General features: G+C 45.1%; 1 protein-coding gene across 1 annotated transcript in view; it reads left to right on the plus strand.

Annotated features, from left to right (window-relative positions):
* Positions 1-25,348, plus strand: part of cdh16 (cadherin 16, KSP-cadherin) — a 95,574-nt gene that overhangs the window by 29,276 nt on the left and 40,950 nt on the right. The window contains exons 8-9 of the mRNA XM_072595677.1: positions 17,613-17,744; positions 24,396-24,546. Coding sequence (XP_072451778.1) covers positions 17,613-17,744; positions 24,396-24,546 — 283 coding nt within the window. The remainder of the gene's footprint in view (positions 1-17,612; positions 17,745-24,395; positions 24,547-25,348) is intronic.

Here is a 25,348-nt window from a genome sequence, read left to right on the forward strand (position 1 = left end):
TGAATAGGTCCAGAGGTGTCGAGGATAGGATAGCAATGATGATCCTCAATGGGAGCGAGAGTGACAGGGTAGTTGTTATGGGGGCCTTTAACTTTGCAACTATTGACTGGGAATACTATAGTTCAAGTATTTTAGATCTGTCAGTTTTTGTCCAATGTGTGGAGGAGGGTTTCCTGACACAGTATGTAGACAGGCCAACAAGGGGTAAGGCCACATTGGATTTGGTACTGGGTAATGAGCCTGGCCAGGTGTTAGATTTGGAGCTAGGTGAGCACTTTGAAGATAGTGACCACAATTCGGTTATGTTTACTTTAGCGATGGAAAAGGATAGGTATCTACCACAGGGCAAGAGTTATAGCTGGGGGAAAGGCAATTACGATGCGATTAGGCAAGATTTAGGATGCATAGGATGGAGAAGGAAACTGCAGGAGATGGGCACAATTGAAATATGGAGCTTATTCAAGGATCAGCTACTGTGTGTCCTAGATAAATATATTTCGGTCAGGCAGGGAGGAAGTTTTCAAGCACGGGAGCCGTGGTTTACTAAGGAAGTTGAATCCCTCTTCATGAGGAAGAAGAAGGCTTTGATTAGGATGAGATGTGATGACTCGGTTAGGGCTGTTGAGAGTTACAAGTTAGCCAGGAAAGACCTAAGGAGAGGTAAGAAGAGCTAGAAGGGGACAAGAGAAGTCATTGGCTGGTAGGATCAAGGAAAACCCTAAGGATTCTATAGCTATATCAGGAACAAAAGAATGACTAGAGTAAGATTAGGGCCAATCAAGCATAGTAGTGGGAAGTTGTGCATGGAGTCAGAGAAGATAGGGGAAGTGCTAAATGGATAATTTTCATCAATATTCAACTCGAGAAAGATAATGTGGTTGAGGACAATACTGAGATACAGGCTACTAGACTAGATGGGATTGAGGTGCATAAGGAGGTGGTGTTAGCATGTCTGGAAAGTTTAAAAATAGATAAATCCCCTGGGCCTGATGGGATTTGTCCTGGGATTCTCTGACACACCAGGGAGAAGATTGCAGAGCCTTTGGCTTTGATCTTTATGTTGTAATAGTCTACAGGAATGGTACCAAAAGACTGGAAGATAGTGAATGTTGTTCCCTTGTTTAAGCAGGGGCGTAGAGACAACCCTGGGAATTACAGGCCAGTGAGCCTTACTTCAGAAAGAGTTGGAAAGGGTTATAAGAGATAGGATTTATAATCATCTAGGGAGAAATAAGTGGTTTTGTGAAAGTTGGTTTTGCCTCACAAACCTTATTGTGTTCTTTAATGGGAAATATTCATCCTGGAGTTCAGTTACTAGTGGAATACCACAAGGATCTGTTTGTCATTTATATAAATGACCTGGACGAAGGCATAGAAAGATGGGTTAGTAAATTTACGGATGACACTAAGGTCGGTGGATAGTGCCAAAGGATGTTGTAGGTTACAGAGGGACGTAGAAAAGCTGCAGAGCTGGGCTGAGAGGTGGCAAATGGAGTTTAATGCAGAAAAGTGTGAGGTGATTTACTTTGGAAGGAGTAACAGGAATGCAGAGTACTGGGTTAATGGTAAGATTCTTGGTAGTGTAGATGAGCAGAGAGATCTCAGTGCCGGGAGGGATGTGAAGCTGTTTACATTAGACAGCAGAAGGTTGAGAGGTGACTTAATCAAGACATATAAGGTAATCAGAGGGTTAGATAGAGTGGACAGGGACAGCCTTTTTCATCGAATGGTGATGGCTAGCATTAGGGGACATAGCTTTAAATTGAGGGGTGATAGATATAGGACAGATGTCAGAGGGAGTTTCTTTACTCAGAGAGTAGTAGGGGGTGTGGAACGCATTGCCTGCATCAGTCGTAGACTCGCAAACTTTAAGGTCGTTTAAATGATAATTGGATAAGCATTTGGACGAGAATGGAATAGTGTAGGTTAGATGGGCTTCAGATTGGTTCCACATGTCGGTGCAACATTGAGGGCTGAAAGGCCTGTACTGTGCTGTGTTGTTCTATGTTCTGTTTTATGCGGGTGGGTGTAGGGGGAGCTGCAGATAGAGGGGGTGGCAGGGACAGGGTGGTGAAGTGGAGATAGGTGAAGACAGGTAGAGGGTATGACCTGATTGGTCAATGGGAGGAATGAATCTGGTTGGTGGAAGGGAGGGGGAGAGGCTGGGAAGGGAGTCAGAGGATGGGAAGGGAAACTATTTGAAATTGGAGAATTCAGTGCTGAGTTCTCTGGGCTGAAGGCTGCCCAGGGGGAGGATGAGGTGTTGTTCCTCCCTGTGGCAATGGAGGAGGCCTAGGATGGTCATGTCAGAAAGGGAGTGGGAAGGGGAATTAAAATGGGCAGTGACTAGGAGGTCAGGTTAGCCCCTGTGGGCTCGGCTGTGATGCTCGGTGAACCGTTCCCTAAGTTTACATTCGATCTCCCCGATGTACAGAAGACCACATCGGGAGCATCTGATGCAATAAACTAATTTGAAGGAGAGGCAGATGAACCTCTGTCTCACCTGGAAGGACTGTTTGGGGCTCTGGATGGAGATGAGGGGGTTGGGGTACTGGCAGGTTTTACATCTTTTCCAATTGCAGGGGAAGGTTCATGGGGGTTCAGGGGGTTGGTGGGGAGAGTGGCATAAACCAAGGACTGTAGACGGGAATGGTCCTTGTGGAGAGCAGGGAGGAGTGGGGAGGGGAAGGTGTTCCTTGTGATGGGGTCTAGTTGGAGTTGGTGGAAGTGTTTAAGGATGATGCATTGGATGCAGAGACTAAGTCATAGAGAGTCAAAGAGATGTATAGCATGGAAACAGACCCTTCAGTTCAACTCATCCATGCCAGCCAAATATCCCCAACCTAATCTAGTTCCATTTGCCAACATTTGGCCCATATCCCTCTAAACCCTTCCTATTCATATACTCGTCCAAATGCCTTTTGAATGCTGTATTGTACCAGCCTCCACCACCTCTTCTGGCAGCTCATTCCATACATATACCACCCTCTGTGTTAAAAATTTGCCTCTTAGGTCCCTTTTATATCTTTCCCATCTCACCTTAAATCTATGCCCTCTAGTTCTGGACTCCCCCACTTGGGGGGAAAAGACCTTCTCTATTTATTCTAGCCATGTCACTCTTGATTTTGTAAACCTCTATAAGATCACCCTTCAACCTCTGACGCTCCAGGGAAAACAGCCCCAGCCTGTTCAGCCTCTCCCTGTAGCTCAAATCCTCCAACCCTGGCAACATCCTTGTAAATCTTTTCTGAACCCTTTCAAGTTTCACAACATCCTTCTGATAGGAAGGAGACCAGAATTGCACGCAATATTCCAACAGTGGCCTAACCAATATCCTGTACAGCTGCAACATGACCTCCCAACTCCAGTACTCAATACTCTGACCAATAAAGGGAAGCATACCAAACGCCTTTTTCTACCTGTGACTCTCCTATCTACCTGTGACTGTGTTTTCAAGGAGCTTTGAACCTGCATTCCAAGGTCTCTTTGTTCAACAACACTCCCTCGGACCTTACCATTAAGTGTATAAATCCTGTTCTCATTTGTATTTCCAAAATACAAATGTACAAAATGTTTTCTTTACCATCTTTCTTCAATAGTAGCATCACATTAGCCAACCTCCAGTCTAATGGCACCTCACCTCTGGCTATCTATGATACAAATATCGATTACAAATGATGCAAATACCACTCTGATGGAATGGTATCTAAGGACAAGGGGGACTCTATCTTTATTGCATTTGGGGTGGGAGTTTAGAGCAGTAGAACAGGGAGTGGAGGTGATGCAGTGGAGAACTGTCTGCATGACAGAAGGAGGAAAAACCATTGTTCGAAAGAGACGCTTGGGAGTGAAATGATTCCTTGAGCAGATGTGGTGGAGGTGGAGGAATTGGGTGAACAGGATGGATACTGGCAAGATACTGGGTGGGAGGCCCTCCCCACTCCCTTTCTGACATGACCATCCTTGGCCTACTCCATTGCCACAATGAACCAAACCACAAATTGGAGGAGCAACACCTCATCTTCCGCCTGCACAGCCTAGAGCCAGGAGGATTCAACATTGAGTTCTCCAATTTTAAATAATCTCCCTTCCCAAACCCTGACACCCTTCCTAGCCCCTCCCCCCTCCCTTCCACCAACTGGATTCATTCCTCCCATTGACCAATCAGGTTGTCCCTCTACCTGTCTTCACCTATCCCCACTTTACCACCATGTCCCTGCCATCCCCTTTATCTGCAGTTCCCCCCTAAACCCACCCCCAGTCCTGAAGAAGGGTTACACCTGAGACGTTGATGTCTCCCCATCCTGATGTTGCCTGGCTTGCTGTGTACTTCCAGCCTGTTGCCTGTCTACCTTGGGATTCCAGCATCTGCAGTTCTTTGTCTCTAACCAGGTAAGGATGGCGGATTTCTTTCCTTCATGTACGGTATGAGCCAGTTGGATTTTGATGATGATGGATAACAGTTACATGATCATCATTAAGCTTTGATTACAGATGCTTATTGAATTCAAGTTTCACCATCCTCCACAGTGGGATTTGGACCCATCCCAAGAGCATCAGCTTGGGGACTACCAGTCTGGTGATTATGTTTCTATACCAGGTCTGGAACTGAGCACTGAAGCACTCAAAAACAGAAGCACTTGCCCTGATACATACACATATCTATAATGGGAACAAGAATAGGCTCGGAACCCCTTTCACCTGCTCCTCCACTTAATAAGCTCATCGTTCATCTAATTGTAACCTCAAACCTACTTTTCTGCCTATCCTGGTAATCTTTTAACTTCTTCTTTATCAAGAATTACTCCACTTTGACCTTGAAAATATTAAAGGACTCTGCTTCCACTGCCTTTTCAGGAAGACCACTCCAAAACCTCCCTACGTCCCTCTGAGAGAAAGGGATGTTACAACACATCAGTAAAACCTTCTGCTAATTAAACCAAACACCCAGGAAAGCTCACCTCACCTCATAATCTGTTAACATATGAATGACAGAGAACTTTAAAATTCCACTATTTAAAGAAAATAACATCAATTTATTCTTTAACTGTAGAAGTGAACATTAAACAACAACTATTCACAACTCTAAGCCCCCTTTTCTCTTAACTGCTTATGACCTGCCTCCAACTCTATAACATACTGTTCCAATAAAACACCTACTAAAATTACATCAACTTAATTTAAAAAACATTCAGCAGCTGTCCTCTTCGATGTCTTTCTTCTTCCGGCTGAAGATCTCCCTGGGTTGTCTTCTTGCTTTTTACGTGAAGATGTTTCATATGAAAAGGTACCTTTGATTGGGAGTGTTTCAATGTCTTGGGTCTCTCTCTCTCTCTATGGCAGTTGCTCTGTCTGATTTTCAAAATTCCTGCCTTTTTTAATATCCCCAACATTGGATCGTCTCATTGGTTCACTGTTGACAAAAACAATAAATGCAAACTCGATTGGATTTTTGTATCTTGAGGCATAATTTAAACTGATTGGTTAAATTTGAATTGTTGTCAAAACAGCAACCAACTCAGGTATGCATTTCACTGCCAAATGCTACATATTTTCAATTTTTCAGTATACTCTGAGACTGCTAGTTAGTTATACACACAGGTGCTTGTAATCTCTCAGTGCAGATCTCTCACCCAAATTCCAGTGCAACCCAGAGCTCTATAATCTCTCAATCACTCTCTCTTATAGGTACAGTACATGCCTTCAACTTCATAACACTTACTGTCCCTGATTTTTAAACAATCCTTCCCTAGTTCTAGATTTCCCCATCCTCTCAATGTCCAAGACCCCTCAGAATTTTGTACATTTCAATCAAGTTGCCTCTTACTGTTCCAAACTCCAGCAGATACAAACCTGTCTGTCCAATCTTTCTTCATAAAACAACCCACCCATTCCAGGTATCAGCCTGGTTACCCTTCGCTGCACTACCTCCTGTCCATTTACAATCTTTCTTAATAAAGGAGACCAATATTGTACACAATATTCCTAATCTGGTCTCACCAGCGCCCTGCATAATTGAAGTATAGCCTCCCTAACCCTAGTATTCAGTTCCCCTCATGGTAAATGATAACATTCTATGAGCGTTCCTGATTACTTGCTGTTCCTGCATGCTAGCCCTTTGCACACCCAAATTCCAGTGCAACCCAGAGGTCTATAATCTCTCATCATTTAAAAAATATGCTTCCATTTATTCTTCCTGACAAAATGGATAGGTTCACATTTTCACATATTGTAGTCCATTTGGCACATCTTTGACCACTTCTCCAGCATGTCTATATCTTTCTGCTCTCTTCACATCTTACTTTCCTACCTACCTTAGTGTCATTGGTAAATGTAGCAATCCTCCCTTCCATCCCTTCATCTAACTCATTAATAAAAATGTAACCAGTCAGGGTCTCTGCTTCCTGTTAGCCAAGGATGACAGTTCAGGCTCTGATACAAATATTTCCTTGGTTTCAGCCTCATCTGGTCCTCAGTACTTGGACCTCAACTCCTTCACTCTGACCCTTCCCAATATCCAGGTCAGCAATAGCAAAACCCAGTGACCAAACACTCTCCAAACCTCAGCTTCTGGAAGGTGCTGTCACATGACCCTACTTTCTTTCCAAAACAAAAATATAGATTTTGTTCAAATGAGATTCAGCAATAAGTCTTTTTACAAATTGTGTCCTTAACATGACAAAGTAGACAAGCCAGATAGGGACAAAACCTGACAGCAAGGCAGGGAGAGTGATGTAAGGACAAGTGAACAAATATTTTATTCCATTTACTCCCCCTTTGTTCAATAAACTCTTGCCTAATAACCATATGTTATTAGGTTTTGGAATCTCGGTTATGGAAGGTCAACTAACCCAGCCTCAACAGGATATCAGGACAGAGGGAATTCCAAATTCCCACTCCCCTTTCTCTGAAGCATTACTTCCTGACGTCAGTTCCTGATCAACTCTGACTTTACTCTTGAAGGTGCGCGGGATGGTACCTCAGTGGTTAGCACTGCTGCCTCACAGCGCCAGGGACCCGGGTTTCAATTCCAGCCTTTGTGTGACTATCTGTGTGGAGTTTTCACATTCTCCCTGTGTCTACGTGGGTTTCCTCTGGGTGCTCTGGTTTCCTAAGATGTGCAGGTTAGGTGGATTGGACGTGGGAAATGCAGGGTAACAGGGGAGGGGAATGGGTCTGAGTGGGATACCCTTTGAATGCTTGGTGTGGACTTGATGGACTGAATAGCCTGCCCCCACACTGTGGGGAATCTATGATCTGTCCATTTTTAGGAACATCTCCACTCCCCAGAGGTAATAGCTTCTCTTTATCTACCCAAGTGAACTCTCTGATCATATTAAAGATCCCAATTAGATCACACTATGACCACCTAAACCTAAGGGACTGTAAATCTGTTTCAGTAGGACGATGAGATGAGGATTACTGCACATGAAGGAGACCTGAGGTTGCCCAAGATAATTATGAAAATGAGGAATTGAACAGAGTTACAAATGTTTCAGTGGAAATATAATCTGAGTTCTGGTTAGAATTTAAAGAGTGATTATGATGATGACATGTTGTATTGGTAATGGCCCTGGGCTGGTAATCCAATTATCCCCAGGCTAAGGTTCTTGCAACATGGGATCCTTCAGGAGATGCAGGAATTTGATTCACATTTTAAAGAATAAATCTTGAATTAAAAAGGTAGCCCAATGGTGATCATGTAAACACTATTGATTGTGGTAAAACGTCATCTAGTTTACTGGTGCTATAGTGGTTTACGGTGGTTTACTGGTGGTGAATTGGTGGTTTACTGGTGCTGTAGTTGGTGGTTTATGGTGGTTTACTAGTGGTGTGTTGGTTTACTGGTGCTGTAGTTGTGTTTTACTGGTGGCTTACTTATGATATGGTGTGGTTTACTGGTGATGAGTAATGGTTTGCTGGTGGGAGGCTGTTGTCTACTAGTTTGGTGTTGGTGGTTTACTGGTGGTTTGCTGGTGGTTGGTTGTAGTTTACTGGTGGTTTACTGGGGTGAATGATGGTTTACTGGTGGTTTATTGGTGGTGGGTTGTGGTTTACTGGTGGTTTACTGGTAGTTTGCTCGTGGTGGGTTGTGGTTTACTGATGTTGTGTTGGTGGTTTGCTGGCGGTGTGATGGTGCTGGTGTGGGCCGGTAACCCAGGCTGATGCAGTGTTGACAGGAGTTAAAACCTCAGCACAGCAACTGGTGCAATTTCAATTAATTTCTTTGAAAAATCCAAATAGAAAATGGTTCCTGTGAAGCTATCTTTGATTGTACGGTCCATTCCTGCCCATCCAGGAAAGGAAATTGGCCGACCTTACCCTGGTTGTGCCTATATGTGACTCCAGATTCACACCAACATGGGGTTCACTCTGAACCCAAAAAACAAAACTGTTGGTGCTGGAAATGTAAAGACAGAAACTGCTGGAGAAACTCAGCAGCTCTGGCAGCATCTATGGAGAGAAAGCAGAGTTAACATTTCGGGTGCAGTGACATTTCTTCAGAACTCTCTGGTTAATACTAAACTGCCCCGTGGGCAACTAGGGATGGGCAATAAATGCTTGTCCAACCAGTGCCACCCACACTGTGTGAACAACTTTCAAAAGTAAACCAGTTTAGGAAATCAGAAGCCAATTTGTGCACAGCAAGCTCCCACAAACACATGGTGATAATTATCAGGCTGTTTGAGTCTGGGTGATGTGGTTTGAGGTGAAACATTTGCACAAATCCTGGAGGGGATTCCACCCACTTCTTTGAGTAGTTACCACAGGATTGCTTTCAATCAGGAAAGTGAATGGCATTACTTTAAATATCTCACCTAAGTACTGATAGTGCAGTGCTCCCTCAGTACTGACCTTCTGACAGTACGGCACACCCTCAACACCGACTCTCCAACAGTGCGGTACTCCCTCAGCACTGATCCTCCGACAGTGCGGTGCCCCCTCAGCGCTGATCCTCCGACAGTGCGGCTCTTCCTCAGAACTGACCCTCCTTCAGTGCGGCTGTTCCTCTGCATGGACCCTCTGACAGTGCATCACTCCTTCAGTACTGACTCTCCGACAGTGCGGCACTCCCTCACTACTGACCCTCTGACAGTGCGGCACTCCCTCAGCACTAACCCTCTAACAGTGCCCATTCCCTCAGTACTGACCCTCTGACAGTGCAGCACTTCCTCAGTACTGACCCTCTGACAGTGCGGCACTCCCTCAGCACTGACCCTCTGACAATGCGGTGCTCCCTCAACATGGACCCTCTGACAGTGCGGCGCTCCCTCAGCATGGACCCTCCGACATTATGGCACTCCCTCAGTAATGCACCGAAGAGCCAGCCTAGCCTCTCATCCTGACATTGCTGGTGAGGGATGTTGTGATTGTAGCGAGGTCAGCCAGGTGGATCTCATAGAAAATAAATAAAAACTGAAAGGACTATGGAAATTAGAAATCAGAAACAAAAACAGAAATTGCTGGAAAAGCTCAGCAGGTCTGCCGGCATTTGCGGAGAGAGATCAGAGTTAACGTTTCAGGTATGCACATAGAATAGAGTTCCCTGATTGGGGCTATTAACTGGACCAATCAGGGAGCCCTGGCTGACAGATAAGAACAGGAGTGTCAGACATCCTGCTCACTCTGAGAGCTGTCTCTGAGGGAGCTGGATCAGTGTCAAGGACTTTCTATGTGTAAATAAAGGGGGAGTTGGTGATGGGATAGCAGCCTTTGGGGAGTTATTTCAAGGCTCAAATATAGACTCAGGGCTGAGAGGGATTTTTCCGAGATGTGAAGTTAAGTGAGTACTTGGAAAAATACAAGGGAAGGAAATTGAAACATATGTTATATATGGTGGGGTGGAGCAGCAGGAGACCATTCAGCCCCTCAAGTAAGTTCCTCCAATCAATGAGACTGTGTCTGATCTGCATCTGGAAACATTGGTTCTGGAACCAGGAAGCCTGACTGATAAAAATCTACAAACCAAAGGGTGAAATTGATTAAAGCTAAACAGTATCTGCAGAGAGATCGGGATTGCGAGAGAGAGAAAGAGAGAGAGAGGCAGGGGGATGTACTGGTGGAAGTGCAGTAAAGATGTTATCTTTCTCGTCATCATTTTTCTGCCATCATTTACTGAAACTGAACCTTCAGGGATATCGAACTGTGTTTAAATATAGATGCATGCTGAGGGAACGGGAGACGTTGAGTTAATTCTGGACAGCAAATTCAATAAAATGTTTCTGTTCTTAGACAGTGATGGTATAAATATTCAGTACTTTGATGAGGGAAGTATCAGGCAGTGATGGGATTTCACCTTTCGTTGGTTTGTTATTGTGGAACTGAAGATAACGCTGGTTCCATTGACAGGCTGTGATATTGATGTCTGATAAACATTTGGGGATTCTGCCTGACTCTTTAGCTAAGGCTACAGCCTGGACTCATTTCTCCTTCCTGCTTTACCAAATCAATGGGAAGCTAGGGAAGTGATTGCTGGGCCCCTTGCTGAATTATTTGTAACATCTACAGTCACAGGTGAGGTGCCGGAAGACTGGAGGTTGGCAAACGTGGTGCCACTATTTAAGAAAGGTGGTAAAGACAAGCCAGGGAACTATAGACCAGTGAGCCTGACGTCAGTAATGGGCAAGTTGTTGGAGGGAGTCTTGAGGGGCAGGACTTCTATGTATTTGGTAAGGCAAGGACTGATTAGGGACAGTCAACATGGCTTTGTGCATGAGAAATCATGTCTCACAAACTTGATTGAGTTTTTGAAGAAGTAACAAATTGGATTGATGAGGGCAGAGTGGTAGATGTGATCTACCACTTTAGTAAGGCTTCAACAAGGTTCCCCATGGGGGACTGGTGAGCAAGGTCAGATCTCACGGAACACAGGGAGAACTAGCCATTTGGATACAGAACTGGTTCAAAGGTAGAAGACAGAGAATGGTGGTGGAGGGTTGTTTTTCAGACTGGAGGCCTGTGACCAGTGGAGTGCCACAAGGATCGGTGCTGGGCCCTCTATTTTTTGTCATTTACATAAATGGTTTGGATGTGAGCTTAAGAGGTACAGTTAGTAAGTTTGCAGATGACACCAAAATTGGAGATGTCGTGGACAGCGAAGAAGGTTACCTCAGATGACAACAGGATCTTGATCAGATGGGCCAATGCACCCAGGAGTGGTAGATGGAGTTTAATTCAGATAAATGCGAGATGCTGCATTTTGGAAAAGCAAATCAGTACTTATACACTTAATGGTAAGGTCCTAGGGAGTGTTGCTGAACAAAGACCTTGGAGTGCAGGGCTCCTTCAAAGTGGAGTCACAGGTAAATAGGATAGTGAAGAAGGCATTTGGTATGCTTTCCCTTATTGGTCAGAGTATTGAGCATAGGGGTTGGGAGATCATGTTTTAATGGAATCCCTACAGTGTGGAAACAGGCCCTTCGGTCCAACAAGTTCACACCAACACTCTGAAGAGCAAATCACCCAGACCATTTACCCCTACTAATGCACCTAATCTACACAGCCCTGAACACTATGGTAAGTTTACCATGGCCAATTTACCTAACCTGCACATCTTTGGACTGTGGGACGAAACTAGAGCACCCAGAGGAAGCCCACACAGATACATGGAGAATGTGCAAACTCCACACAGGCAGTTACCCAAGGCTGGAATTGAATGGAGGTCCCTGGCACTGTGAGGCAGCAGTGCTAACCACTGAGCCATCGTGCCAGCCAGGACATTGCGGCTGTACAGGACATTGGTTCGGCCACTTTTGAAATACTGCATACAATTCTGGTCTCCCTGCTATTGGAAGGTTATTATGAAACTTGAAAAGGTTCAGAAAAGATTTACAAGGATGTTGTCAGGCTTGGAGGATTTGAGCTATCGGGAGAGGCTGAACAGGCTGGGGCTGTTTTCCCTGGAGCGTTGAAGGCTGAGAGGTGATCTTAGAGAGGTTTATAAAATCGTGAGGGGCATGGATAGGATGAATAGATGAGGTCTTTTCCTTGGGGTGGGGGAGTCCAGAACTAGAGTGTGAGAGGGGAAAAATTTAAAAGGGATCTGAGGGGCAACTTTTTCTCGCAGAGGATGGTACATGTTTGGAATGAGCTGCCAGAGGAAGTGGTGGAGGCTGGTACAATTACAACATTTAAAAGGTATCTGGATGGGTATATGAATAGGAAGGGGTTAGAGGGATATGGGCCAAGTGCTGGCAAATGGGACGAGATTAGCTTGGCATGGACAAGTTGGACTGAAGGATCTGTTTCCATGCAGTGTATTTCTATGGCTCTATAGCTCAGTGTTTCTCTCTTCCTGCTCTCACTGATCTCCTCTGCTTTACACTGTCATGTTGGTTTCTAATTTCTCTCTCTGTTTCCGTCTGTCTCTCCACTCCCTCTCTGTTAGCCAGCCCTAGGAGGTTACTGTCAAGTTGGCTATCAGGCCTGCTCAGTTGCAAAGCACAACGGGGAGATAAAAGCAAAATACTGCAGATGTTGGAAATCTGAAATAAAAATGGAAAGTGCTGGAGAAACTCAGCAGATCTGTCAGCAGCTGTGAAGAGAGAACCAGAGTTAACGTTTAGTCTGATATGATTCTTCTTCAGAAATCTGTTGGACTTGAAATGTGAACTCAGCTTCTGACCGAACAGATTGGGATTGATTGAAGGTTTGGGAAGCTGATTGACCAGTTGAAAAGTTCGGTATGAGCTGAAGAGGTGGCCATATTGCTAATGGTGAGGGCACAGGAGAGGGGTATTTTTTAATTGAGTACCCTAAATATTGAGTATTTAAAGAGAGATTGCTGGGGTAACAGGTAGGAAATGGACAATAAACTCATTATCAAGGAAAGTGATGAGGGATGGACAGATTTGGATCGTTTCCTCTGGCTTTTCAAAGAATAAGATGTGACTTGATTAAAAGTTAAAAGATGCTGGGAGGTCTTTACAGGGTGGATATATAAAGGATGTTTCTCCTAGAACTAGGGGTCACTGTTTAAAATCAGGGGTGCCCAGTGTAACTGAAATGAGGAGAAAGCTTCTCTCTAAGAGGGTCGTGAGTCCTTCAAACTCTCGTTCTGGAAATGCAGTAGAAGCAGAGTGTTTGCATATTTTCAAAGCAGAGGTAAGGAGATTCTTGCTGAGTAAGAGAGTGAAAGGTTAGCAGGGGGTGGGTGGGTGTGTGCAGTACTGATAAGCCATGACCTTATTCAATTGTGGCACAGGTTCGAGGGGCTGAGTGGCCTTTTGTCTGCTCCGAACTCATATATATGTGTGTGTGTGTGTTTGAGAGAGAGAGATAGAGAGAGTGTGAGACAGAGAAAGTGTGTGTGTTGAACACTATCTGGTCTGATACTCGCAGGGTTTTATACTGTCAGGACTATGTTCCTTCCGATGTGATGTGAAACTGAAACCTGCCTGCCCTCCCAAAACTAAATGATCCCATGGAGCTACCCCAGAAGAATCTTGCTGATATCCCACATTAATACTAGTCCCTCAACCAACATCCTGAAGGAATAAGCCAGCTTGTGTACCTGGTCATTATCATTATCACATCACGATTTGTGGGGTCTTGCTGTATGTAAATTGGCTGTTGCGTTTCCAATTGTACACCATTCATTTCATTTTAACAGTACCTTGACATGAAGCAATCCTCACTATTCTGAGTTTGTGAAAGATTGAAATATAAGCTTTGTTTTGGTTCATATTTTATATTTCTTGCCTCTCTCTTTCTATTTCAAAAAATGTGTTGCTGGAAAAGCACAGCCGGCCAGGCAACGTTCAAGGAGCAGGAGAGTCAATGTTTCAAGCATAAGCTCTTCATCAGGAATCTCTTTCTGTGCCTTGTTAATTATATATTCATTTTGTATTTTTGTGCTTCCTATGGATAGACACAAACTGAAACACTGGTGGCTGGATTCAGAGGCATATATTTTATTCATTCACAGAATGTGAGCATCACTGTCTGGGCCCAGCATTTATTGCCCATCCCTAATTGCCCCTTGAGAAGGTAGGGGTGAGCTGCCTTCTTGAATCGTTGCAGTCCATGTGCTGTGGGAAGACCCACAATACCCTGAGGGAGGGAATTCCAGGATTCTGACCCAGTGACAGTGAAGGAACAGCGATATATTTCTAAGTCAGGATGGGGAGTGACCTGGAGGGGAACATGCAGGGGATAGTGTTCCCAAGTATCTGCTGCCCTTGTCTTTTCAGATGGAAGTGGTCATGGGTTTAAAAGGTGCTGACTAAGGAGCCTTAGTGAATTTCTGCAGTACATCTTGTAGATGGTACTCACTGCTGCTACTGAGCATCAATACTGGAGGGAGTGGATGTGATGCCAATCAAATGGTCTGCTTTGTCCTGGATGGTATCAAGCTTCTTGAGTGTTGTTGGAGCTACATCCATCCCAGCAAGTGGGGAGTATTCCATCCCACTCCTGACTTGTGCCTTGTAGATGGTGGACAGGCTTTGGGGAGGTGAGTTACTCACTACAGGATTCCTAGCCTCAGACCTCCTCTTTTAGCCACTGTACTTATATGGCCAGTTCAGTTAAGTTGCTGGTTTCAGGATGTTGAAAGTGGGCCTTTTAGTGATGGAAATACCATTGAATGTCAAGGGACAATGGTCAGAGTCTCTCTTATTGGTGATGGTCATAGACTGGCATTTGTGCAGCGTGAATATTACTTGCCACTTGTCAGCCCAAGCCTGGATATTGTCCAGATCTTGTTGCATTTGGACACAGACTGCTTCAGTATCTGAGGAGTTGTGAATGGTGCTGAACATTGTGCAATCATCAGTGAACATCCCCACTTCTGACCTTCTGATGGAGGGAAGGTCATTGATGAAGCAGCTGAAGATGGTTGGACCTAAGACAATACCCTGAGGAACTCTTGCAGAGATATCCTGGAGCTGAGATGACTGATGTCCAACAACTACGACCATCTCCCTATGTGCATTATGACTCCATCAGTTGAGAGTTTGCCCCCTGATACCCACTCACTCCAGTTTTGCCAGGGCTCCTTGATGTCACACTCAGTCGAATGCAGCCTTGATGTCAATAGCTGTCACTCTCACCTCCCTTCTGGGATTCTACTCCTTAGTCCATGTTTGAACCAAGGCTGGTTCCATGAAAATAGCTACCTATAATGGGCAGCATGGTGGCACAGTGGTTAGCACTGCTGCCTCACAGCGTCAGAGATCCGGGTTCAATTCCCGCCTCAGGCGACTGACTGTGTGGAGTTTGTACATTCTCCCAGTTTCTGCGTGGGTTTCCTGCGGGTGCTCCAGTTTCCTCCCACAGTCCAAAAATGTACAGGCCAGGTGAATTAGCCATGGGAAATTGCCTGTAGTGTTAGGTGAAGGGGTAAATGTAGGGGAATGGGTCTGGGTGGGTTGCGCTTCGGCGGGTCAGTGTGGACTTGTTGGGCCGAAGGGCCTGTTTCCACACTGTAAGTAATCTAATTTAAACATGTGAAGGGATAGTTCTGGTCGAATATCTCTCTGGGATTGTCAGACTGGGCCAGTCTCACCTCCCCCACCAAATGTCCAGCGTTGCTTTGCTGTAATGCCATCGAGTCGGCAGAGAGAGGGAAGCCTGAGTGCAATACGGACTGGGTTTGGGACTAATGACAGTGTGCTTATGCAGTCGAGAGTGTGCTGCTGGAAAATCACAGCAGGTCAGGCAGCATCCGATGGACTTTTGTCCGAAACACCAATTCTGCTGCTCCTCGGATGCTGCCTGACCTGCTGTGCTTTTCCAGCAACACACTCTTTGAGTCTGATCTCCAGCATCTGTGGCCCTCCCCTTTTTCTAGTGTGCCAATCCAGCCCACCTCCCATTGTCACCATCAAGGGGAGCGAGAGAGTTCACCATCATCTTCACAGATGAGTTGGAAACATTGTGTTACTGATCAGTCTGGGATTGAAGAATAATCAAGCATTTATATAGCACCTTTCACAACAAGGTCTCATTGCGCTCCACAGTCAATGATATCTTTTCCTCATGTAGTTAACATTTGCAAAAGGGGAAGTGTGACAACATGCTTGTGTGCAGTAAGATCTCGCAGGCAGCTCTGTGTCCATGGACAGATCATCTGTTTCTAGTGATAGTGGCTGAAAGATAAATATTGGAGGTTACTGGGGAGACCCCCTACCCCACCACAGGGTGTACAGTGAGTGAGAGTCACTGCAGAGTCTCAGCCAGGCTAAGAGCTGCATCCTGGGCAGATCAGAGATGAGCGAGACTACTCAGAAATATGTTCAATGATCAAGCGTGTCAAATATAATCTTAATGACAATAAAAACACACAAACATCAAACATTATAAATACTAATTATTATTAGGTAATAATCTAATGGTAGTATGAATATGTAAAATATGAAAAGTGAGAAGAGAAAGGGAAGGGACCGTCAGTGAAAGGAAATAAAGCCCTTTTTGTGTAATTTATTGTATCAGGAGGAGGGAGGAAATGTAACTTGATCACAGCAATAAATACTAGCCCAAACTTGACCAAACTGGATTGCCCACAATCCAACATGTTAAAGTAATCCCAAATTAATCAAGTTAATAAAACAACCTTTGGTGCACACATGACCAAGTCTTTGACTAGCTCCACACTTGGGAAGGGGGCTCAGCCTTTGGGCAGTCACCCCTGCCCCCCCCCCCCCACCCCACCCCCCCCCCCCCCCCCCCCCCCCCCCAGAGCCTTCAGTGGGTCCTGCTCCTTCTGTGGGGACTGCAGCAGTGAATTCTGAGTGGTCTGTCAATGAAGCCAAAACTCTCTGCTGTATCCCAGCCTCTCGATTCTCCCATCAGAGATTCTCAATACAAAAGGTCTGAACCAAGCATGAGTCTTATTGCTCAGACTTATCAAAATCTGCATAAGACTTCAGTTGTTGACCTGTCCAGAGTAGTGTCTCTCAAATGGAAACTGTCCATCTCTCCAACTCCATTTCACTGACCATCTCCTCTTCATTGTCCTGGCTGGAGCCCAAGGGTTATTGAAGTCAATTCATGAAGGGCATTTTCTCTTTTTAAACAGCACGGGGGTGAAATTGAGAGTGAAAACATTATCCCATTAAAACAACAGCTGGATTATGATATCATTGGAACAGGGTCAAAATCCATAGCTAGAAAACATGGTTACTGATCACATTATTGATTGAATTGATCTAAAGAAGAATCACTCCTGCGTTTAAACTTTACAAAGTAAGAACTCAGTTCAGGTCTTCTTAAAGATCTGAAGTGAAACAGAAAAAAAATACAATGGACAAGTTTGGGAAAATGAGTGAATCCCTGGTATAGACCTGTAGGATTGAACTCTGTGGGGCAGAACGAGACAGGTTTGAGTTTATTGTTTAAAGGAGAGCGTCTCTGACAGTGCAGCGGTCTGTTGGTAAGGGAGTGAAGGGGATGATTTTGTGTCCAGTTTTACAGAGTGGCTCACCCTCTGACTGGAAGCTGAGAATGTGAGCGTCCATGTCACTACGCACCTGTGAGTTCTCCTGAGAGTAACTAGGCGACCACTTCATGAGTGAAAGATGAAAGGCTGCACTGTACAGGTTTTTGCTTTGGCTGAAAGTTCTCAATGGCTGGCTGATTCCTGTTCTCGTTTTAAACTCTGGTACTTTTAGGTTCAATGGAATAATGATCGAGTGAACTACAGCCTGGAGGCCAAACCACCTTCTCCTGAAGGCCCTTTCATCATCGACCAAGAAGGCCAGATCTATTTAACTGAACCACTGGACCGGGAACAAGGAGCAGAGGTAAACTATAGAATCATCGAATCCTAGAGCATGGAACAAGGCCAGTTGATCCATTGTGCCTATAGAACATAGAACAATACAGCGCAGAACAGGCCCTTCGGCCCTTGATGTTGCACCGTCCTGTGAACTATTCCCAGCTCCTCTCCCTACACTATCCCAAAATCATCCATGTGCTTATCTAAGGATTGTTTAAATCTCCCTAATGTGGCTGAGTTAACTATATTAGCAGGTAGTGCATTCCACGCCCTTACCACTATCTGCGTAAAGAACCTGCCTCTGACATCTGTCTTAAATCTATCACCCCTCAATTTGTAGTTATGTCCCCTCATACAAGCTGACGCCATCATCCTAGGAAAAAGTCTTTCACTGTCTACCCTATCTAATCCTTTGATCATCTTGTATGTCTCTATCAAATCCCCTCTTAGCCTTCTTCTCTCCAATGAGAACAGACCCAAGTCTCTCAGCCTTTCCTCATAAGACCTTCCCTCCTGACCAGACAACATCCTGGTAAATCTCTCTGCACCGTTTCCAATGCATCCACATCCTTCCTGTAATGGGGTGAACAGAACTGTACACAATATTCCAAGTGTGGCTGCACCAGCGTTTTGTATAGTTGCAGCATGATATTGCGGTTCTGAAACTCAATCCCTCTACCAATGAAACCTAACACACTGTATGCCTTCCTAACAGCACTATCCACCTGGGTGGCAACTTTCAGGGATCTATGTACATGGACTCCAAGATCCCTCTGCACATCCACATGACCAAGAATCTTTCCATTGACCCAGTACTCTGTCTTCCTGTTATTCTTCCCAAAGTGTATCACCTCACATTTAGCTGCATTGAACTCCATTTGCCACCTCTTAGCCTAATTCTGCAGTTTTTCCAAGTTCCCTTGCAACCTGTAACATTCTTCCAAACTGTCCTCTACTCCACCGACTTTAGTGTCGTCTGCAAATTTACTAATCCATCCACCTATGCCTGCGTCTAAGTCATTTATAAAAATGACAAAAAACAGTGGCCCCAAAACAGATCCTTGTGACACACCACTAGTGATTGGACTCCAGGCTGAATATTTTCCATCAACCACCATTCACTGCCTTCTTTCAGAAAGCCAGTTTCTAATCCAAACTGCTAACTCACCCCCAATTCCACGCCTCTGCATCTTCTCCATCAGCCTACCATGTGGAACCTTATCTAAAGCTTTACTGAAGTCTATGTAAACCACGTCAACTGCTCTACCCTCATCTACGGGCTTGGTCACCTTCTCAAAAAACTCAATGAGATTTGTGAGACATGACCTGCCCTTGACAAAACCAAGTTGACTATCTGAAATCAAATTGTTGCTTGCTAGATGATTATAAATCTTATCTCTTATAATCCTTTCCAAAACCTTTCCTACAACAGAAGTAATGCTCACTGGTCTATAATTACCTGGGTTATCTCTACTGCCCTTCTTGAGCAAGGGCACGACATTTGCTCCAGTCCTCAGGTACTAAACCTGTAGACAATGACAACTCAAATATCAAAGCCAAAGGCTCTGCTATCTCCTCCCTAGCTTCCCAGAGAATCCTCGGATAAATCCCATCCAGCCAGGGGACTTGTCTACTTTCACTCCTTCTAGATTTGAAAACACCTGTTTGTAACTAACCTCAATCCTTTCCAGTCTAATATCTCGCACCTCATTCTTCTCCTCTACAATATTCTCCTTTTCCTGAGTGAAAACCGATGAGAAATGTTCATTTTGCACCTCTCCGATCTCCACAGGGTCCACACTCAACTTCCCACTTCGGTCTTTGACTGGCCCTAGTCCTACCCTAATCATCCTTTTATTCCTCACGTACCTATAGAAAGCTTTAGGGTTCTCCTTTATTCTACCTGCTAAAGACTGCTCATGTCCTGCCTTTGCTCTCCTTAACTCTCTCTTTAAATCCTTCCTGTAACTCTCCATCGCCTCATCTGTACCATCTTGTCTCACCGTCACATAACCCTCCCTCTTCTTCTTAACAAGAAATTCAATTTCTTTAGTAAACCACGGTTTCCTTACTTTATCACTTCCTCCCTGCCTGACAGGGACATACCTATCAAGGACACGCAATATCTGTTCCTTAAACCAGCCCCACATTTCCATTGTCTGCATCCCCTGCATTTTGCTACCCCCATTCTCTGCATCCTAATTTTGCCTAATTGCATTATAATTGCCCTTGCCCCATCGATAACTCTTGCCCTGTGGCATGTACCTATCCCTTTCCATCGCTAAACTAAACGTAACTGAATTATGGTCACTCTCTCCAAAGTGCTCACCTACAACTAAGTCAAATACCTGGCCTGGTTCATTACCAAGCACCAGATCCAATGTGGCCTCCCCTCTTGTCAGCCCTTCAACGTACTGTGTCAGGAAACCCTCCTGTGCACATTGGACAAAAACTGATCCATCCGACATACTAGGGTTATAACATTTCCAGTCAATGTTGGGGGAGTTAAAGTCCCCCATAATGACCACCCTGTTCCTTTCACTCCTACTCAGAATAATTTTGCCAATCCTCTCTTCCACCTCCCTGGAACTCTGCGGAGGCCTTTAAAACACCTCCAAGCAGTATGACTTCTTCTCTCTCCTGACCTCTCCTCTAACCTCAGCCCACACTATCTCAGTAGACGAGTCCTCGTCAAAAGTTCTCTCAGCCACCGTTATACCAACCTTGACTAACAAGGCCACACCTCCCCCTCTTTTACCGCTTTGCCTGTTCTTAATGAAAGATCTAAACCCTGGAACCTGCAACATCCATTCCTCACCCTGCTCTATCCATGTCTCTGAAATGGCCACAACATTGAAGTCCCAGGTACCTATCCATGCTGCAAGCTCACCTACCTTATTTCAGATACTTCTGGCGTTGAAGTAGACACACTTCAAACCAGTTTGCTATCTGCCAGCACATTGCTGTGACCCTGAAATCCTGTCCCTGTCCTCCCTACTCTCATCCTCCTGTGCACTGCAACTACACCTCCAGTTCCCACCCCCTGCTGAGCTAGTTTAAACCCATCCAAATAGCACCAGCAAATTTCCCACCCAGGATATTAGTACCCCTCCAGTTCAAGTGAAGACCGTCCTGTTTGTACAAGTCCCACCTTCCCCAGAATGAGCCCCAATTATCCATATATCTGAAACCCTCCCTCCTGTACCATCCCTGCAGCCACGTGTTCAGCTGATATCTCTCCCTATTCCTTGCCTCGGTATCACGTGGCACGGGTAACAAACCAGAGATAACAACTCTGTTTGTTCTAGCTCTCAGCTTCCACCCTAGCTCCCTGAAGTCCTGCCTTACATCCCTATCCCTCTTTCTATCTATATCGTTGGTACCTACATGGTCAACAACTTGAGGCTGGTCACCCTCTCTCTTCAAGACCCCAAAGATACAATCCGAGATCTCATGGACCCTGGCACTGGGAGGCAACACACCGACCGCAAGTCTCGTTCATTCCTTTGATAGCCCTGCTCTCCAGTTCTTTCCCCACACCCCGTCTCTAATGAATCTGTTTACACCTCCTTCTCTGGCAGCGTGTTCCAGATCACCAGAACTCACTGTCGAAATGAAAATTGCAATAGCGTTGCCATCTGTGTCCTGTCCTCACTGACCCAGCTTCCTATGGAAACAGTTTAACCTGAACTACTCAATCTATCCAGCCTAGGATTCTGGACATCACAGTTACATCCCCCCCTTGACTCTCTCTGTCAAACATCTGAGATTAAGTTTTTCAGTTTGATTCCATTTTAATTCAAAGTACACATCACCAAACTCTAAACCCGTTCCCCATGTGTCTTGATGAAGTCGGCAGGGCTCCCAGTGAATGGTGATAGAACTCCTACCTCTCGGGCCAAGAAATTTGGGCCCAGGTCCCACCTTCTCCAAACATGGATTTTAAAAATGTTTTAATTAAAATATCTACATCCAGTCAAGTGTCACCTAGTTGTCCCCTCAATTGACATCTAATCATCTGTTCCCTAGTTTGATTTCTTAGGTATCTCTGCTGAGTCCTACTCGATGTAAAATTCTCTGTGAGGGTGAACAATCTCACCACCTCCAACATCTCCACATCACTGATACATTCTAGTAAATCTCCCCAACTCCCTCTCCAATTCCTTGACATCTTCTCTCGAGTTCTTACAAAACTAAATCATTTTTACAAATTTCTGCATTAAATTTCAGCTGCTATGCATCTATTTCTCTGTCTACCAGTCTCTAGCTCCCTGATGAAGGGCTTTTGCCCGAAACGTTGATTTCACTGCTCCTTGGATGCTGCCTGAACTGCTGTGATCTTCCAGCACCACTAATCCAGAATCTATCTCCCTGAAGTCTGTTTCTCTCCACATTACTATGCACTGCCACATTTACAATTTATGTCATCAGTCACCATTTAAATGATGCTTTGTCCACCTCAGAGCAGGTCATTAATGCACCTCAAAAGGAGTAAGGATCACAACATTGGTCCCTGCAGAAACGCGATGTAGATTTCGTTCCTTCCACTCTTCAAGTGAGGAACTTGTCCCTTACATCTCCTTTGAACTTTTCCCTCTCATCTTAAATGCACACCCCTAGTATTCACTCTGGGAGAAGCTTGATAAGGTTGTGGTTGATCTGGTTGTAATCTCAGCTCCACAATCCTGCCTTGCTCCCCCTCCCACCGCTCGCCAACAGCACCCCCTCCCCCCCATTCCCACCCACCATCCCTCATAACCCTAACTCTCTTGTTGGTTAAAGATCTGTCTCAATCAGAATAAATTTAAAGAGGAAACATGCAATACTACTGGAAAAGAAAATTCCACACTCCCACAAGAAACAAAAATTGTCCTCATCCCTGCCCTAGAATCAGGAACTCATCTTTACTCCCCTGGTTTTGATCCTCAGCTTTAGTCTCCCCCCAACGAGAGGGAAGTCTTCCATTTGACCCTGTCCCCTGACAATCTCGAATGTTTCAGTAAGAAAAGGAAGCAATGGCCTAATGGTATTATTACTAGACTATTAATCCAGTGACTCTGGGGACCTGGGTTCAAACCCCGCTATGGCAGATGGTGGAACGTGAATTAAATAAAAATTAACAGCCTATCGATGATCAAGAATCAATTGTCAAGAAAATTCGTCCATCTTGTTCCCTAATATCCTTTAGGGAAGGAAACTACCATCCTTACCCGGTCTGGCCTATATGTGACTTCAGACCCACAGTGATGTGGTTGACTCTTAACTTCCCTCTGGGCAATAAGGGATGGGCAGAAAATGCTGCCAAGCCAGTGACGCCCTTACCTGTCAATGAAGAAAGAAAAAAAAATCACCCTTCATTGTTCTAAAGCCAAAGAGCTTAAGCCCTGCTCCTGGTCTCTGTCCTGGAGTACTGTGGACAATCAAAGGGTGGTACCTCTTCAGTCACGATGGAAAGGTCTTCAAATGATGAATGAGTGAGTTGGAAGTTCTGCTCCGAGAAGATGTTGGATAGTTAGAGGCCTTTCCCTTGGAACCAAAAAGGTTGGGAGGAAGTAGAGATTCCCAAGGTGTGGACAGGTAGACTGAGGAAAGCAAATTATCTTGTGCAAGTGATAGCACTCGAGGGGATACAGAGGAGGTTCACCAGGATGTTGTCTGGGATGGAGCTAGAAGGAGAGACTAGATAGGCTTGGATTGTTTTCTTTAGAGCAGAGAAGACCATGGAGGGGGACATAACTGAGATGTATAAGGTTATGAGGGGCATGGACAGGGTAAAGAGTGAGCAGCTGTTCCCCTTGGTCGAGGGGTCAGTCACAAGTGGATATAGTTTTAGCGTAAGGGGCAGGAGTTTCAGAGAGGATTTGGGAAAATTTTCACTCAGCAGATGGTGGGCATCTGGAATGCACTGTTTGGAAAGGTAGGGGAGGCTGGAAACCTTAGAACCTTTAAAAAAAATTTGATGAGTATTTCAAATATCATAACATTCAAGGGTATGGGACAAGTGCAGGAAATTGGGGTCAGTGCACTTTTAGTGGTAGTTATGTCAGAGCAGACTCGATGGGCCGAAGGGCCTGTTCTGCACGGTTTGAATCTATGAGGCTATGAGTGGATCAGTAACCAGAGCCAAGGACTTAACAGCATTGCCAACAGATCCTGAGGGGAGCTGGGGAGAAAGATCTTCACTCTGAGAGATGTTAGGATTTGGAATATTCATTCTGGAAAGCTGATGGGACTTGATCCTATAAAGAATTTTTAAATTGAGTTGGAAGGAGATGCAGAAACGAGGGAGTTATGGTCAAAAAGAGGGAATTTTGAACTTGGAATGATTGCACTTTCAAAGAGCCAGCATAGGCCCAGTCGACCAAATGGCCTCTTACGGTGCTATCCTGTGACTTGCAGCTGTCCCCAGCCACCTCCTGAAGGAGGTGCATGTGATTAGAGCTACCCTGAGGATGGGAGCAATTGCACTGTGATGTCTTCCATAGTTGACCAGCTGCCAATATCCTCTGGAGCAGAGTATCTGGGTGAGGGGATTGAACCGGAGTTATTGCTGGTGGAGAAATGAAGGGAATGTGGTTATTAAACATCTGGATTATTTCCCTGGGCAGGTTTGTAATGGTGTTTGTATGCAGAGTGTAATCTAGCTGATGTTGAAAGTTTTGACCCTCTCCTTTAGTATGTGCTGCTGATATCTGTAGAGAGCTCTGATGGAGAGCTTCTTGATGAGCCACTGGAGTTGAGAGTATCGGTGACAGACGACAATGACAACGCGCCCGTGTGCATCCCTGAGAGTTACCAGGCAACAGTCCGCGAGCAACAGGTTCAAGGTGATCAACTTAACATCACAGTTATCACAACAGAGAGCAGGAGAAAGAAATAAAAACAGCGAAAGCTGGAGAAACTCAGCAGGTCTAGTAGCATCTGTGGAGAGAGAGAAACAGAATTAACCTTTCAGATGAAGAAGGGACATATCAGAGTTGAAACATTAACTCTGTTTCTCTCTCAACAGAAAAGTAACATTCACACCACACAAATGCCAAACAATGACCATCACCAACAAGAGACAATCTAACCACTGCCCCTTGACATTCAACGGTATTACCATCACTGAAACCCCCACTGTCAACATCCTGGGGGTTATCATTGACCAGAAACTCAACTGGACTCATCATATAAACACAGTGGCTATAACAGCAGGTCAGAGGCTAGGAATACTGCAGCAAATAACTCCCCTCCTGACTCCCCAAAGCCTGTCCACCATCTACAAGGCACAAGTCAGGAGTGGGATGGAATATTCCCCACTTGCCTGGATGGGGGCAGCTCCAACAACACTCAAGAAGCTCAACACCATCCAGGACAAAGCAGCCCACTTGATTGGCACCAAATCCACAAACACCCACTCCATCCACCACCGACTCTCAGTAGCAGCAGTGTGTACCATCTGCAAGGTACTCAGCACAAATTCACCGAGCATTCTCAGACAGCACCTTGTAAACCCAGGACCACTTCCATCTAGAAGGACAAGGGCAGCAGATACATGGGAACACCACATCCTGCAAGTTCCCCTCCAAGCCAATCACCATCCTGATGTGGAAATATATCACCATTCCTTCAGTGTCACTGGGCCAG

Source organism: Chiloscyllium punctatum, chromosome 26 (assembly GCF_047496795.1).
Source record: "Chiloscyllium punctatum isolate Juve2018m chromosome 26, sChiPun1.3, whole genome shotgun sequence".
NCBI classification, from domain to species: Eukaryota; Metazoa; Chordata; class Chondrichthyes; order Orectolobiformes; family Hemiscylliidae; genus Chiloscyllium; species Chiloscyllium punctatum.